General features: G+C 47.5%; 1 protein-coding gene across 8 annotated transcripts in view; it reads left to right on the top strand.

Moving 5' to 3' along the window:
- LOC149365508 (uncharacterized) overlaps nucleotides 1–17,988 on the top strand; it is a 620,172-nt gene that overhangs the window by 179,042 nt on the left and 423,142 nt on the right. For 7 of the 8 annotated variants that reach the window (XR_016282891.1, XR_016282892.1, XM_089543220.1 and 4 more), the window contains one exon: nucleotides 9,096–9,140. The exons of the other annotated variant lie outside the window; for it this stretch is intronic. Coding sequence is in view for 5 of the 7 variants with exons in the window: in XM_089543220.1 (XP_089399346.1) it covers nucleotides 9,096–9,140 (45 nt within the window). In the remaining 2 variants the exon portion in view is untranslated. The remainder of the gene's footprint in view (nucleotides 1–9,095; nucleotides 9,141–17,988) is intronic. 8 annotated transcript variants of the gene reach the window in all.

The following is a 17,988-nucleotide window of genomic DNA, read 5'->3' as shown; positions in this document are numbered from 1 at the left end:
GGCACTTCGCGCTCTGTACAATCTTTGTCGAAATTTTTTAGGGCACATGGTTTCCTTTCTAGCCATGTAGTGGGACACTCGTCGGATACCTGGGGCTCTAAGTCCGTGTTAGAGTGAGAAGAACTTTCCTCCTCACACTTTTTTGCCTTCGATCTTTCAATATGCCGTAAGTTCTCCGCTATAGGTATCAAACGCAAACGTTAGGTGGCCTGGACACTTTTGAGCTAGGCTGTAGTACGTGCTGTGAATTTAAAAGTCTAAATGACCCAGATGTTGAGCATTTGGTCCTATTTTTGGCAGTGTTTTGTGAAATTACGCTGAACCCTGTAACATGGAGTTGCGCAGGTTCTATGGCAATTGATATAAAAGAGGGGGGGGGGGGGGGATAAAAATACAAAATGTAATTTGACGTAGGAGTTCTAGAGCTAACGTCACCTGGAGTTCGGATTCGAACCCAACGGACTCGGTTATGCTTGAGTGCTGCTTTCCACTGAGGCACCGTAGTTTTACTAGCCTCGCAATTGGCTTCAGATCAAGCCGCATGCTTTCTAGGTATAGGTAGGTGCATGGGGCCTGGGCTTTAATCACAGCAGGAGGCATAGTGGGTGTCTTTCGAGATACAGTGGTTTCAGTGGAGCTGAATCCCATAAGGTTCCTGAACTTTACAGGCATAAGTCACTACTCTTGCTATATATCTGGCTTTTCATCAATGCATAAATACATCAGTGCAAAAACAATTCATCAACGGTTAAACTTCGGCAACCAGTGCTACGGACAGGATGAACAAAACTATCTAGTCGACTTGCACAATCATCATACGAGACTTCTGAGGCTATTTACGGCGCTGTGTTGGTTCAGTTTTCGGGCTTAAGGCTGGCTAATTAGCATGGGATATTTTTTCAGTAGTGCGAGGTAAAATGAATGCAATGCCCTTTTTCTTTCATCCAAACTTGATTTTTTTTATAATTCCTTCTCTTCTTTCGGAGGGGTTTTACAGCTACCAGGAAGCCTCCATTAATTGAACTTGTTCGCAGCCTACAAACACCTTCCGTCACGAACATAAACTGGCCACGTGGAGTCGTTCCCAGTGGTTTAATTGATTGGAGATGCTTGGCGCCATTTTTGTCTTGTCTCGACACATTAATAATCGATTTCTCAAGCGTATATTTTTCGCCGCGACTTTCCTGTAGGCGTTCTCACTAATCGTTGCCAAGTTTTATAATTGACCGAAATTGAGAGAAGGGACTACTTATACAAACACCCTACAGATGGTCGGCGCTGTTTTTGTTGTGGTTACTTCCTACGCTGTTCCTTTTAATGATTAGCGGCGTTTCGGAATGAGAAAAGTGTATTGACCTTATATAACCTTATCTTATATACCCAGGTCATAAGGTCATAGTTTCACTTTTTAGCGGCTTAGGGTTCTAGTGGGCTCCTTACGTACTCGAACCTGTCTGCCTCGTCTTCAGCCAGCCAGGTAATAAGAGAGATAGCTCGGATTTCCAAAGCAGTGTTTGGATGTGTGCCCGAGCCACCAATTAGCAACCGTCAATTTTCGGAAGGTAGCGCTGTTTTGGCATTTCTACGTTATAGCTATATGTATATGGGAAGCCCTCTCAAGTTTACACGGCCTCACCTTGGCTGTCGTCTTCGTAAAAATGCGCAGTCGAAAACTCTGTTTTCATCCCCAGCGAATGAGATTGACGAGTGAATGCACCGCGTTGTGGGAGCTTTCCAGAAAGTTAGATCGGCGTCAAACGAAACACGAACGGGACAACTGAAACGTGGACACAGCAACGCAACGATATTAGCTACTTGGAGAGTAAATGCAGGAAGGTTACACTGAGGCTTTCAAATAGCGATCTGCGCGCCTCCAAAGTAATTAAAATAAACGATTCTACACCCTAAACACGCTACGCCTGCAAGGGAGTAAAGCGGGAGTAAGTTGTTCTGTAGCGCACTTCAGCTTTTTATCTTTTTACTTCTTTCTGTTTTCGAGTGTATAGTCCAGCTGTATAAGATATTCCCGTCTTGCGTTTCACGTTTTAACCGCCTTCAAGCTCAGGTAATCAGGACAACCGTTCCTAGTTTGCACGGCCGCCACCGTGGGTCACGTGGCGCAGGACACTCCAAATCACAGCGGGAATTTCGAATGTTCGGTGCATCCCATTGATTTTCTGAATCCGTCGGAAATAGCAGGTGTAAGCGCAGAAAGCATTTTATGGGTCACATTTTGCAGCGAGGAGTAGAAATCCGCCATGATAATCATCACGTTCGTGCAGAATCTCTCCGGATACTCTAGTTTTCTCAGAATTGCAACTTTAAGATACTGTTGAACCTGGTTATAAAGTTGAAGGGGCCTGTAGATTACTTCGTTATAGCCGTAACTTCGTTATAGCCCATGTTGTCCGAACTTCCAAGGGTAATCGTCATTCCTTCGTTGTATAGATTATTTCGTTATAAACCGTTTCGTTATAACGAGGTTCGACTGTATCCCCACTAAGTTACGCGGTGTTCGCGACTGGCGGCCGACATATGACGCTATAGCTCCGGAATGTCCAAGATAGCTGGTCATGATTTCACGCTTCATATGACGCTTGACTGTGCGTGTCGTCTATATGGGCATCGCATCAAGGTGGGCTTGGGATGTGGAAAAGCTATCGCTTTCTAATCTTTTCCACAAAATCAGCGGAAAGTCCTGAAATTTTATATTGCGCATTTTGCAAATTCTGGCTGTTCTCGGCGTGCGCTTTGCGGGCTACTTCTATCTCGCTGGCGTTGCTTGATTTGTGCGCCAAATACGTTAGTTTCTATTTATTTCTGTTTTTTAGCACCCAGTTATAATGCACATGGTTCGAAAATGCGCCATTGCCGTTATACTCACTTAACCTAGTCTAAAAACGACAGAATAGTGGCAAAAATACGATAAAAAGACGTATTTTTTGTTTTGTAATAGTTTTCTACAGTTTTGTCGCTACGACAACGAACAGCCCAATACTACAGAAAATTCTGTTGCCACGACAAAATTTGTTCTTACCACAAGTTCAGGACACTAAACACAACAAAAACGTCTGTCGTGACGGCAGAGAAGTTTTGTTGTTTTTTGGACTGGAATGCACTGTATGCGCCATACAAACAGACCAAAAACAAAACCATAAAGCTCCAGCTCGGCGAAACAAACGCGCAGCTATTCTATAGACCGCGCCGTGTCGCAACCCTTGACGAAAGAGGATAAGAAAGGTAGGAGGCGTGTATACCTGTTGGCAGTCAATAATTCACGCGAACAGGGCTGCGTACCTACGCATGCAGGAAACAACTTAAGCTTCCTTCCCACCTCTCTCTCTCTTTCTCCGCTTTCTCTCTCTCTCTCTCTTAACATTTATCGCCGCCGGCTCTGTGCGGCGCCCGCCACCACCGCTTATATTCTGGGGGCCTTCGTGGGGTATATGGGTATATATAACGTTTAACGCCCAACCTTGAAAGTCGGCCCTGGTCGTCGCGATAGAGCGGTTTAATACACTTAATCGCCACCGCTTTGTGTCTTGCGCATACGCTGCCCTTCGACCGGAATAATACGAAGCGTGGGTCGCGGCCGATTTAAAACAACTCGGGAGTGGGGCCCTACTTTAAGCTGGTAGAAGGGACGCGTGATACCCTGGCGCAACATTTTTTTTTTTCGCACAGGTAGGCCGCACCTACAAACGAATTACTTTTTTTTTCTCACATTTGATAATCTCCTCTAATGTCTTTCTTCTGTGCATCCTTATACCTACAACTCATTCTTTTCTGTATTTTATCATTTTGTTTTGTTTTGTTTTTGGATTTTTGTGCGCAAGATTATGGGCGGTCAATGTTTTTCGCGCCTGCCTACCGCACCCCTTCGCGAAATAGGCTGCGAGCGAGTATTCAGGCGTTAACCGAGTTGGCGTTTGAGGCGGAAAGGCTTTGATCCTTTAAATTGGTTGCTCGTTTTTATGTATGCTGGGGCCGCCGACTTTAGGAGCGCGCTGTTAAAAAAAAGTAAATTTTCGTAGGTTTGCTGCCTCAACGCTTGCGAGTAAATGATTGTACAGTTGCTCGATGGCGTTTTGATAATCTAGATATATATATATATATATATGTATATATATATATAGAGAGAGAAACCTTGCTTGGGCACGGTTAGAAATATACGAACAAAAATATATGAAGACGCTTGTAGCTTATAACAATTTAATGACGTTTCGGCCGCGGGACCGGCCTTCGTCGAATATATATATTGCTTTGTAGCCGTATGGATACGCTCGGGTGGATGTCAATGAGTAATATATATATATATATATATATATATATATATATATATATATATATATATATATATATATATATATATATATATATGTGTGTGTGTGTGTGTGTGTGTGTGTGTGTGTGTGTGTGTTGCGAAAGCATGGAGTACTTCACTGCTTACAAGAGTATATAGCGAAGTATACGCTTCGTTAAAGGAAACATTTATTCTACTCGACGTTTCGATCGGAAGACCCATCTTCTTCAGGAGTGATTTTACATTGTTAATGCACCCCCTTTTATAGGGGTGGGTACAGAACAGGTAAGTGGGAAACACAAAGCACATGTGCTTTGTGTTTCCCATTTACCTGTTCTGTATCCACCCCTATAAAAGGGGATGCATTAACAATGTAAAATCACTCCTGAAGAAGATGGGTCTTCCGATCGAAACGTCGAGTAGAATAAATATGTTTCCTTTAACGAAGCGTATACTTCTCTCTCTATATATATATATATATATACGGGAACGGGATGAGGGGCTCGTTATAAATATGACAGAAGCCATCAGCCACAGAAACCAAGGCGCACAGGGGATTTTTTTAAGTTATTTATTTTGTGGTGTTGATCATTTAGAATATTACTGAATATGCTATCGTTTAAAGATAACTGATTAGAAAAACAGAAGAAAAAACAACCACCTGCCGCCGGTGGGATCCGAACCCACGACCTCCGAATTACGCGTCCGGTGCTCTACCTCTGAGCTACGGCGACAGCTGTCAATTCTTCTGCTTTCGGGGGTATTTATGTTTACAAGTAACCTAACCTTGAGAGTGTTCATCAGCGCCACCCACGTTCACAAGCGGCGGACGTAGAACGTCCTGAGTTACACTGAGTCCTGAGTGATGAACACTCTCAAGGTTAGGTTACTTGTAAACATAAATACCCCCGAAAGCAGAAGAATCGACAGCCGTCGCCGTAGCTCAGAGGTAGAGCACCGGACGCGTAATTCGGAGGTCGTGGGTTCGGATCCCACCGGCGGCAGGTGGTTGTTTTTTCTTCTGTTTTTCTAATCAGTTATCTTTAAACGATAGCATATTCAGTAATATTCTAAATGATCAACACCACAAAATAAATAACTTAAAAAAATCCCCTGTGCGCCTTGGTTTCTGTGGCTGTTGGCTTCTGTCATATATATATATATATATATATATATATATATATATATATATATATATATATATATATATATATATATATATATATATATATATATATATATATATATATATATATATATATATATATATATATATATATATATATATAAACTGCGTATTGCGTCTCAATTTAGTGTGTTTGTAATATAGTGTTGCCTTGATGAAAAAATTCCGCAGTGCGATATTGATTATGGTGCTTCACTACGGTGTAGCTCAGATTTCTATTTTCAAGCTGCTAAGGAAGGAAAAGTTAGCAATTATAAAGACTTACTGTTGTTAGAGAAAGACGGAGGGGAGAAGTTTAAAAGGAGGGAGGGCCCGGGTCGAGCTGAAGGATTATCATAGGAGACGATGCGGAAAGATGAGAGGTAATACTGCACACAACAATAAGGATATCTATTGTCCGTCCGTTGGAGGATGAACTTGGGACATTAGGCGATGCATGATAAAAGCTCTTCCATCCTTGCGACCAGTCATTGACTGCGTGCCAATACGTACTACACACCGGCGCGATAGAATTTGAAGACCTACGGGGCAAAAATCTATCCTCCATCATAAAATTCGCTCACTGGCTGGATGGAGGTGACGTCATCAGGCGGGAAGTGACGTCACTTCCGGTAAGAGCACCAACAGCTCCTAATGTTTTCGTTGTGCTAACAGAATGGACTTAGGTGTCGCTGTGACTTCTTTTTAATCTTCCTAATTAGTCCAGCTAGTACGATCCGCTTCAAAAATTAGACGGAAGACGGCATACGATTTAACACCATTGACGGGAGTGGAATATGAAGTTCCGAGGCGTAGTATACACTGACTCACTTGTGTGACGTTGGCACAGCATGCTGGCTAACATTCACAGGAATGCGGGTCAATGTGAATATCGTTCTTGTTTAAAGAGCCGTTTAGTTTTGTATTGTCATTTTTGAGGTTCTCTCCTTGTTTAGATGAGCTCGCTCCCCTATGCGCTGCCCCTGGGCCATAAGGTTAAATAAATACTTAAAACAAAACGAATAAATACGCTTTTATGCCGATACCGTTTTCCTTTGACTTGTGGCGCCACCTGTACGATGCCAAATAAAGTAGAAGCCAGCGTCCAAGCCTTCTGTCGCGCCCACATCATACGCAATGAGGTCAGCCCCAAGCCGGTAGCGACACCTTCGCCTTGAGGCCTTTCTATCGGGCCATACTAAATTGAAATCATGCTGCCGACCGCTGGAGTCGTCAGACGCGTGCTGCATTGAGTGGTGCAGAACCTATACGCCACGTCGATTGCGCTGCCTGTATCCGTTTCAGGTGATCCCACGTTAAGGAGCCTCAGACTGCAGCAGCTCCCCCGCTTTTTCCAGCCTTCTCCGTAATTGGTTTCTAGCTGCGCGTGCGCAGAAGCTCGGGAAAAAAGAGCGACTGAATAAAAAAGGAAAAAAAGAAAGCAATACTTCCGCGTATCCGCGCCTCTCCTTGGCTTCATCGTCCACGCAGTGTGCCTCTTTTATTTTTTCTGGAGTCCGCGCGTACATATCGGCGCGCGTATTTTTCATACACACCCTCGTGATCGCAGGCCCTCTGTGGACAGGCCCGCACAAAAACACGCGGGCGTCCGCACGCACGCGCCGGCCAATATCGGGCCGCTTCGACGGAGTATACACAGCGCGGGGAGTACGCGTTTATTCGCGCACTGGACGACCCCGTAATGGACGGGCGTTTTCGCCTCCCGGCGTTTTGCTCACGCCCATACTTAATAACCGTCTCGTGTAAGGACGCGTACGAGGCGCGGTGCAATAGAGACAACGCTCGCGATTTAAGGATAAAAAAAATAAATAAAAGAACGGAGAAGTGCGGAAAAAATAAATTAACCTGGGCTGTTTCGCCCAGATATCATTTTTTTTCCCTCGCTTTGAAACGCGTTTGCATATTGCGCACTCTGCGGTCGGAAAGGCATCAACAGCTCTACCCTCTCAGCAAGAATACGCCCATGTGGGTGTAAAAAGGGAGTAACGTGGCCTTTAATACCCCTGTATGGGAGTAGAAAGGGAGTAAGCTGTCTCTAGAACACTCCATTGTTTTAAACGTGTATGCTAGATGACAACATTACTCCCTTTTACTCCTTTCGGTTTACAGGGTAGGACCGTACAAATCGCGAGATTTATACGCTCTGTACGTCCTTTGGTCGAGCACGTTCCGTATACACGTTCCCGTCTCAAACTCAACTTCCCTTCGCTCTTCTCGTTCTTTCCCTTCATCCCTTCCCCATGTGTAAGGTAGCCGGTCGAACGTGACCTCGTTTGCCTTTACTGCTTTTCCTTTCTTCCGTTGCTCTCTTTCTTCGCCTAAGCAGCGCGGAACAACGCGCAGTATACACGCCAAAGTATGAACGAGGGATGGGTGATGTTTGTCGCTTAAGGTTTCGCAAATAACGTTTGGGAGGTCTGCAATAGACGGTGTGCGAGCAAGTTTACAGAAACTTTCGCGACGTACTATACGCTCCCGTTAAAGATCCTCAGGAGGTGGCAATCATTCCGGAGCCCTCCAGCACTGCACCTCTGTCTTTCTTTTTTGCATGCCGCCGTGGTGGCTCAGTGGCTATAGCGCTGCTCGGCTGCTGACCCGAAAGACGTGGGTTCGATTTCGGCCGAGGCGGTCGAATTTCGATGGAGGCGAAATACTAGAGGCCCGTGTACTGTGCGATGTCAGTGCACGTTGAAGAACCCCAGGTGGTCGAAATTTCCGCAGCCCTTCACTACGGCTTCTATCATAGCCCGAGTCGCTTTGGGACGTCACACCTTTATTCACCAAATCAGAAACCTAAACCACTTTTGTTTTTTTCACCCCCACCTGCATCTCTTCCGTGGCGGCGCGGTTGAGGTCCACTGAAATGTGAGACAGTTACCGCACACGCCGGCTAATACCGAGCCGCTTCGACATAGTGTGCGCCCGAGCCAGTACGCGCTTCTGTAACTAACATTTCTTTTGCTCAAAACCAATTTACAGTTTACTGCGCCCCGTGAGATTCGTCTTTTCGTAGATGAAGAGGGATGTAGATATCGTGCCGGGCGAACCTGGCTAGACTCGGATGAGCTGACAGACCAGTTTGCTTGGTGACTTCGGCGCAGGGTATCTTTGGCGCTTAATCCGTCGCAGTAATGTTATTTCTTTCTCTTTCTCTCAGCCGCCGCGGTGGCTCAGTGGTTATGATGCTCGGCTGCTGAATGAAAGACGCGGATTCGATCCCGGCCGCGGCAATCGCATTCTGATGGAGGCGAAATGTTAGAGGCCCGTGTACTGTGCGTTGTCAGTGCATGTAAGAGAAGTCTAGGTGATCGAAACTATCCGGAGCCTTCCACTACGCCGTCCCTCATAGTTTGGGTCCCTTTGGGCGAAGCACCACATAGCCTTAAAACCTTTCTCCGTCTCTCTTAACGCGATTACGGAAGAGCCTGCGTCGCAGGAAAGCCGGCGTCCGCTGGCCGTAAGCGAACAAAATCCCCACAAAAGCAAGCTAGGTAGGCCACACAGGCTGGTCACCTATAGGTCATGTCACTGTATCGCGTCGTACCCTTATGACATAGCTCAAGTGTCCCCTACAATTTCTGCAGTCTTTCTGGTTTCGTTTCTCAGGTGCTGCTGGTGCTGCTCGCGACTGACCCGTCGTATACCTGTCTGGTAAGCGTGAATGCATCGAGCTCACTGCATCTCCGCTGTTTTTGCAAACGAATGTTGCCTAGTCCTCCACCGAAGGCGCCTGTGCTGACTGATGCAGACTCCTTCCTTCTCAGTTATTATATAGGCGACGGTACACGGTGACCCTGTTTTGTCCATCGTGTCAACGAATTCTTTGCCATCCGTGACGAAGGTAACGCAGCGCGGGATTTCAATACGTGCAATACTTTCGATGTTTTTTTTTTTCGTCTAAGAGGCGAGCGCTGCTTCCGTTGGTACACGGTGTGGCGACTTGACTTTCTCAGACTTGCGAAGGAGCACGCCTGCGTAAATTGAAGAGGACAATGGAGTGCTGCTGTTCTTGTTACGAACAAACCTGCCGGCAGGCTTTGCTCAAAATTCTGCGTTCGCGCTATCGGTGCCGCTCGACGAATATCTTTTGAACGTCTCTAGAAAGCACAATTCTAGCGTCACTAAAAAGCAGGAACTCAGTGTGTCGGCGTTGCAAGAGACGTCAGATGGCTTTCGCAGTTCGATGTTTTAAATCGAAAGCCGGGTTTACCGATCGAGGTTTAAAACAAATTTACAAAAACAAGTCCACTTCGAGGCAAGGACCACCACGGCAACTCAAGTGCAGTGAAGAAGTGAGCGGTGATGACGGGGGTCCGTAAAGAATACACGCGCACCCTGTTCTTTTGTTGGTGAACCGAACTATACGACAACCACTCCCCCCCCAACTCCAGACTGTACATACTTCTCCGCGGTGAAGAAGCATTCTGACTTGTCAGTAAGAACACACACGAGTTTTCTGTTACGGTATTCTACGACGCGATAGCTTCGATGTACCGCAAACACAGACGATGAAGAGAATTACACATGATACACTCGCCTATATTTACAAGTGACGTTTGAATGGGAAACGAAAATACACTGATAGCAGCTGCCTAGATCATGTCCTGTCACTAGCGTCACTCAAGCGAAGCATCGTTCAGATGGATAAAACGAATAATTGATAATTCTGGCTGCGTCTAATTCCATGCTCGAAGGGAAAAATATTAGCGGAGGCCACCGATTACGCAGCTGCACCTTTCTTTTTTTTTCAGTCTGGTGAACTGACGGCGTGCTATGCACTTGTTAGCGCTGACGCACTGATTTGAGCTGTTTCCTCGCGATCTTTCTAACTTGCTTTTGTAAACAACCAGTCCTGCTACATCACCGGCCACTAACCAACCTAGCCATCTCTGCTATCGATAGATGGCTAGAGCTAAGGTTAGGGATAATTAAAGGGCTAGGGCTAAAGGTAGGGTTAGGGCTAGGGCTAGAGCTAGGGCGGGAGCTAGTGGAGAGCGACACTGAAGACGACGCCACTTACGATTCGTGGAAACCTGCTAATAGTCATTGTTTTGAAGTGAAAACCTAATGTATGCAACAAATTACATCGAGCGGCAAACATCTCGGAATTAAATAGGACCGAAACGCTACAGAGAGGGAGATCGAAAATGACGTTTCTTGTTCTACGCTATAAGGAGTAAAAAAGGTGCAAACTCTCATCTAGCGAACACCCTTTTATTGAAGGCTGTGCTCTAGAGGACAGCATATTCCTTTTTTACTCCCATATAGGCGTATTTCGGTTCAGTGTAGCCTCCTCTGTGAGGGGCCACTAGCAGTCTCCCGTCGTCGTCCACCCGTCTCTCCTGTGCGGTTGCAATCAGCGTGGCGGGAAAATTGGGCTGACGTCAGCCAATTAGACAAAAGTCCGGGTTAATTAAAAAGCAAGCTCCCTCCGAAACGGAAAAAAGGTGAAGTGGTAGTGGGACGCATGCAAGCGCGATGGGACTTCCCCTCCTCTTCAGTGATTCAAAGCAGGGGAGGAGAAAGCAAACTAAGAACAGCAACAACTTCAGAAAGACCTGACGCATTAAGCGAATGGGTGAGTGTGCGCAAACCACCGCTCCGAGCTGAACAAACACGGCGACCAACAAACAACAAAAATTACGAGAATTTTTCGACACATATGAAACAAGCGAATGACACGGACCCAGGGCCTGTATACTATATACAAACACGATTTAAGCGTCATTTTCAAGCCTGTTTGAGAGCCACGTTACCTCGGCGCAACGTCGGAATCTACAGTGGCTGGGCAATCATTCCACTGCTCTACTGCATCAAAAGTTCAAACCCTCCCTCTCCGCCTTTATTTTCTTCTTGAGCAACGCCTCGCAGCGATGTTAAGAACAAAAACAAAAAAAAACAAACGTGATTAAAGGCCATGCCGTCGCAACGCGAAGCCATCCCCTGCCGTGGTGGGCGCAGTGTAAAGTAGAAAACGGGCTGGATGGAACTAAAAAAAAAGTTAATAATGAATAGTGTACAGGGCGCCAGCAGAGTTGCTGGGGGAGAGAGCGCGGACAGAAGGAAATAATGAAGAAGAAAGAAGGTCATTAAACTAATTGCGGCGGAGAATTGCAATGATCGCGCGCGATACGGATTTGTGTTGCGGCATCAACCGCGCGCAAGCGTCCGCGGACGCCCGAGTTTTGCTTGTTGCCTGGCCCCCTCCCCTCCTCATCCCCACTGTCCTTTTTTTCCTGAAGCTTGACACCGCTGAGCGAACTTCCCCTTCTTTTTTTTCTTCCCCTCATCCTTTTCTTCCTTTCCTTGTTCATTCCGTCGTTATTACCTCGCCGACCTCATCACTCGCTACCCACCCTCCCTTCCCACCGTCCCCATTTCATCCCTATGTAATTTTTCAGTTCTGTTTCTCCTTTTTACTCCCTCTCAGGCTTCTCGCTCGGTAGTCCAAATTAGACTGTTTATCTATTCCACGTTCTTCTTTCTCTTTTATTTCGCTCTCTCGCTCTCTCCCCTTTGCAACATTCACTCGGCGGTTTTAGAGGGACGCGCCTGCTCCCTCGAACGCTTGTTGTTCGTTCAGTGCTGTTGTTTGTCTTGAGGCTACGAGGGGGCTGCGTTAACTGGCCGCTTCCTTCCGTTGCGTCGGCGCGCGGCCCGAAAGCCAACCGTGGCGAACTTTGCGCGGGAGGCTCGCGAAGAGAACGAAGGAAAAAAAAGGGCAGAAGAAAGTGGAAAATAAAGAAGGAGAATCGCAGGCGAGAACAAGCGCCAACTCTTTCCTTTGGCTGTCGGCGCTGTGGTCTAAAACGCATCCATAACACCCCCTCCCCCACTTTCCCGCATTCTGTAATCTTCATTTTTTCTTGCGCGCGCCTTCTCGCGTCTTTCAAGTTCGAAAGCGCTTGCTTGCTTGCACCGAGAAACAACAAAAATGCCCCCAGCAGAAAGCGAGGCAGTTTGAGATAGCGCCACTGCGAGTTTGCAGTGGCTTTTTTTTCTTTTCTTTTTGTAGTTGCTGCTTCGTTTTTACTTTTCCTCCTCCACTGCATCTAGAGTCTGGCGCATAACTGTAATGGCTGTTAGGCGTAGTGAAGAAGCAAGAGCGCGCCCGCTGTTTTAACTTTCGGCCGTCAAAGTCGCTGTTTCCTTTCCCTTCGCTGTCCGCCTCCTTTCCTGCCTTTCCCTCATCTTCCTTCGTTCTCCTTCCTCCAGCATTCGTCCCTCTTTTTCAGTATCTCCTATACTTCCCGGCTGCTGTGTGTTGGGGGTCGTTTGTGGGCGCCTATGGCTTGGTTGAACGCAGCTACAGCGCGGCTGGCTTTGACGTGTTGATAGACTAGAAAACAAACTCTTTTACCTCGTAGCAATATCTGTCCAGACTCTTCCCCTTTCCCCTGCCCTCCTCCTCTTTTTCCTTCGTATTTATTTCTATTTCAGAGGTGCTGCGGCTCCCTCTAACTGCGCTCTGCTTTCCACCGCGTTACCCGGGAGTATAGGCGTCCCCCCCCCCCCCCCCCCCCCGTCGCTTCGTCGGCCCCCACAACAACACCATAAATAATATAAATTGCCGCGGGCTCGTCGTCCCTCTGGTTCCGTATGCGCACGCCAACGTTCGGCACACAAACACGTTCGCTCAGACTAGGCCTTCTTTCTCCCTCCATCGCTCTCTCACTCTCTTTTTTTCGTATCTAGCCGCACTTCTCTAGTGAGTTGAGCTCGTTTTGCGAGCGTTATGGCGCCATTAAAAGGTAAAATAAAAGATAATAAAATGCAAACGGAAGATTGCGAGGCCGAGAAACAAAACAAGTGGAGCCGTAACATGTTTCCGCCGTGGAGTCGAGCGTGTTCTTTAGTATGGCGATTCCGTCTATCTGCACGCTGCGCCCTCTATGCGCTATTATAACGCTATTCCATACACGGCGTTTGTTCTCTTGTTTGCGGCACTACTATCTTCATTTTCTTCCACCCGCGCTACAACCGTCAGAGAGCGAGAGATACGGCAGTCGAGAAGCGAGCTATGCGTATAAAAGCAGGTCGCGGAGAGAAAACATTGAAACGTAATTTTCATCTCCGAAAACGCCGGTACCACTCCCGGTGGTGGCGACCGGGTTCTCCGCTTTTTCGTTTTCGTCTGTGTCTCTCTTCTTTCTATCTCTACCTCCATCTATCTATCTGTCCGCCGGTCGCTGCTGCCGCTCTCTTCTGTGTTTGCTCGTTTGGCGGAGCAGTTTAACTTTCTGCGCTTCTTGTTGCTTTCGGGGCCCCGTGTTGAGTTCGGTACGTGAGGCTGCAAACAGCGTCCGTGGAGAAACAAGTTGTGTGTGGACCTCGTTAAAATGATGGTTTTTGTGCGTCGCCCCTTTCCCCTCACCCCCAATACTCACCCTCTTTCACCCCCCCCCCCCCCCCTTTCCGTATATGCACCAACAGTAGCGCTCTCCTTCTTTCCTGCCATCTCTAGTTCTCTCCCCTTTACTTGCCTTCGCAACTTCCCATAACACTGTACTACTGCTACTAACTGCGATTGCTTTGTAGTAGGTCTGGTTGTTTGAAATGTTGCCCGCTCCCAGCTTGCTCTACTTTAACGGCCTTTTTCTTTTTTTTTTTTCGGGCGACGTTGATCAACGAACCAATTCCCTTTTGTTTTAACTGCCAACTCCCGCCCCCTTCTGCGCCCTTTTATACCGGTGCGACCAAGCATTATGGCCTGGTCGGCGCGTGCAGACAGTTGGCCGCGTTTCTTCTTTTGTTTGTGTGTGCGTGTTTCACGCTGTATGAGTGCGCGGTCTTAGTTTCGTTTTCGCGATGCATAGCTTGTGCGAGCGCGCTGGTTTTTCTCTTCGAGAGAGGTTTTTCTGTTGTTAGTAGGCGTTCTCTCTTTCTGGTTCCTTTTTTTGTTTCTTATTTACTGTCCGAATTGTTTCCGCTCGCTCGTTGAGATACGCGCGCAACGACTTTGTGCCTGATGATTGTACCGCCGCTACTGTGCGCCGCCACTTATACATCCCTCTCTCCCAGACCCTCTCCCTCTCTCAAGCAGAGTCTCTAATGCGGCATATCACTCAATTCGTGTTTTGGCTTCTCCGTCGCTTTCTTTATTATCTTTTTTATCCGCCCATGCCCAGGCCGTTATCATATTTCTTCCCTTATCTCGAACAGCAACATAACCTGGCCTTTTCTCCCGTTTCTCCAACTCCCCCCTCTTACCTAATTTCTGCCTCTCTTGTAATCGTCTTTTACTTCTTGTTTCGTTTTCTTTCTTTGGTCTGCGTAGACCCAACTCTTTTGGAATTTGTTTTTCCGGATCGTTTCGAGTATTCCTATGGCAACAACTGAGCCCACGTGAACACCTGACAGCCTGCGGTGCTTGCCTACCGCGGAAGCGGTGAGCATGGAGCGTAACGGCCGGTATTTCATTTCCGTGCCTGTCATTAGTGATAACGTTAAGTCGAGAGGCGTGCGCGTTCAGCCTGCATACGCCCATATATAGAGAGGCATGGCTGCCGTGGTGCGGTTGGATGCGGTAAACGTTTGCTTGTCTAATCTAACATTACAGGGGAGATGGTGAGGGTTTGGACGTCCTATATATGGCCTGCACAGAACTTGGTTGGCCACGATAGGAAAAAAAGAAAACAACAAAAACACAGAGACAGTCCTGAAACTTATTTTCGACGTCTCTAATAACGCTCGGCCCGATCTTTCACGATGAGTTGCCGTTAGTGGTTTGTATGTCGACGTCAAAAATAAGCGAACCAAAGGAAGGGAAAACAGACAAATTTTGCAGGCGGTGTAGCGCTTGCTGGTTGTGTGGACCAGCGTTCGGGCGCACACTTCCTATCTGAGACGCAACGTGCAAACCATGTTTGATGCATGCCTACTGTCTGTGCGCCAGGTGTGTGGAGGAATTTTAGGTATTTTGTGTCATTACGTTGGGTCATGCACATCGGCATTTCCGCTGTCAGCCCGTCCTTCTGCACCCATCCTCTGCCCTGTGAAATGTTCTGTATAACACGTCGTTGGGCAAGTTGGCAGAGCACATACCAGAAAAAAAATAATAAAACCTTCGCTGTAATGACGCAAACAACGAGAGAATTGCGCTTGCCCTGTTCCCTTCCTAGTAGAACAGAAAACTGGGCGAGTTGGTGAAGGTTCAACATTATGTACAGCGCGAAAAACTAAGACAGGGGAAGAAACACCGCGGGGAAGAAACGCCGCAAACAAACAGCGCTTGTTTGTTTGCGTGTTTCTTCCCCTGTCTTAGTTTTTCGCGCTGTACATAATGTTGACCCTTCCTAGTGTTTGTGTTTGCATCTCTTGTGCAACACTCCTTTTATTTCTTTACTTAAAAAAAAATGTAAAACGGAATACCCGAGGCTGTACAGTCGAATATACAATCAAATTTGTACCACTCCGTTTCGGGCTTTCTCTACCGATGTCCGTGGAAAGGTAAAATCACTATGAAAATGATCGATTAGCGTGAAAATTTATTCCTGTTAGTGTCTGCGGCTTACTGTTATCTAGCTCCATCCGACGGCCTCAGCATCGGCCTTGTCTTTTGAGCATCCGCCTCTTGAATGGCGCTCAGGTGCTCACCCGAAAGACCCGGGTTCGATCCCGGCCGCGGTCGCATTTCGATGAGGGCGAAATGCTAGAGGCCCGTATACTGCGCGATGTTTATGCAGACAAAGAACACCAGGTGGTCGAAATAATCTGGAGGCCTTCACTACAGCGTCCCTCGTAGCCTGAGTCGCTTTGGAACGTTAAACTCCAATAAACCATAAACGAAGCATTTCGATGGAGAGGAATTGCTGGAGGCCCGTATATAGTGTGCGATGTTAGTGCACGTTAAATAACCCCACGTGGCCAAAATTATCCGGAGCTCTTCACTACGGTGTCCGTTGTAGCCTGCGCCGCTTTGCGACGTTAAACCCCATAAACTATAAACAGTCCTATGAGGAAAGCACTCGGTTCGATCTCAGTAGGGTTGCGAGCCCACTGGTACAAGGTTTCTCTCCAATGGGTACAAGGTTTCTCTCGGCCTGGTGCTCGACTTTTCTTGGGTAAAATGCGGACATTTGGCCAAACCGTTGTTCGTTGGTGGATACTGGAAGGACGGACGGACGGACGGACTAAAATTTATGTGCGGACATCAAACAGGTGGAGGGCGATTGTGGGGAAGCCAGACACGGAAAGTTAAAACTTGGGGGCTTAATGAGCTGTATGCATCAAAATGCCCGGAGACGGGAGAAGCTCGGAGACGCCGAGTACGGAGAAGGCAAAGGGAAAGATGTATAAAATGAGCGAGACACGTGTTCGAATCAAGTCCGCCCAACTGCCGCAAGCCCCTACATGGTGGCCATTTCTAGCGGCGAATGGCAACACTTTGTGCGAAACCTTTTAAACTGATACCTTCATCAGACGAAATGCGACAAAAGGCGGCCTCTACACTCTAAAACTAATACGCCCATATGGGAGTAAAAATGAGTAGGCTGTCCTCTAGCAAGGAGATGCGTTAGAGAACTGCATACTCCCCTTTTTACTCCTTTCTGTTTTGAGTGTACGTTCTCGCAGCATGCGGACGCAATAAAACGGCAGGCAAAATACATTTTATGGACGCCACACCGTTTCTTCGGCGTCTCCGTTCGGTCTGTCTTCTTCTAGGCTGTCTTATCTTGTCTATCCTATCCTATATTTTTGCTCCTAGCGGTAGCGATCGACGAAGAGCCACTTTGGCGGGGCGATATACGAACGGATCCTCACCAGCAGCCAGTCAGATCCATCTCTCTCCTGCTACCCGCGCGCGTCATTCGTCGGGGCAGCATATAATGCAACGTGGCAGCCTCTTCGCTAGACTATACAGCCACCTCCACTGCCGCTGCTGCTGTTATTGCTGCTGTCTGTTTGTTTGCTTGCTTGTTTGTCGTTTTTTTCTCTTCCTATATCTCCATCCAGGCTTCTGAGGCGTCCGCGTGGGCGATGTTTAATACATGATCGCATAAATCGCCGGCTCTAGACGCGCAAAAGAGTGGCCGTAAATTATAACGAGAAGAAGCAGCAGCCGCAAACGCCGTTCTGAGAAAGTGGACGCCTGCCTGCCTGCCTGACTGTGTGGTTACGCCGAGGCGTGCGGGCGGCTCGCCTGTAGAGCTGACCGTGCTCGGGGGCTCCGAGTTTGCCTTCCCTCTTTCGCACTCTCTCTCTCTCTCTCTCTCTCTCTCTCTCTTTTTCCCCCTTGCAGTATTTGGTAGTGTGGATACAACTGCCCCTCCTCCTCTTCACCATCGCCGCCTTTTCCATGAGCCACAGCTATAGCCTGGCCTCCCCAGCTGTTGCATCTCGGCAGGCGTTATCCTTCATTGCTTCTCGGTCCTCTTGTGTCTGTTTCCTGAGGCCCCCATAGCGTAGACCTGAGGTGGCGGAAGCAACAGCAACAGCAGCGAGGAGTAGCAGTAAGCAGCTCTCGATCACGAGAGCGTGGGAGAGAGAGCTGTGAGCG

Source organism: Amblyomma mixtum, chromosome 1 (genome assembly GCF_055824585.1).
Source record: "Amblyomma mixtum isolate Tamu chromosome 1, ASM5582458v1, whole genome shotgun sequence".
Classification (NCBI taxonomy): Eukaryota; Metazoa; Arthropoda; class Arachnida; order Ixodida; family Ixodidae; genus Amblyomma; species Amblyomma mixtum.
Note: the sequence above shows the minus strand (reverse complement) of the source record. Positions and strands in the feature narration are given on the sequence as shown.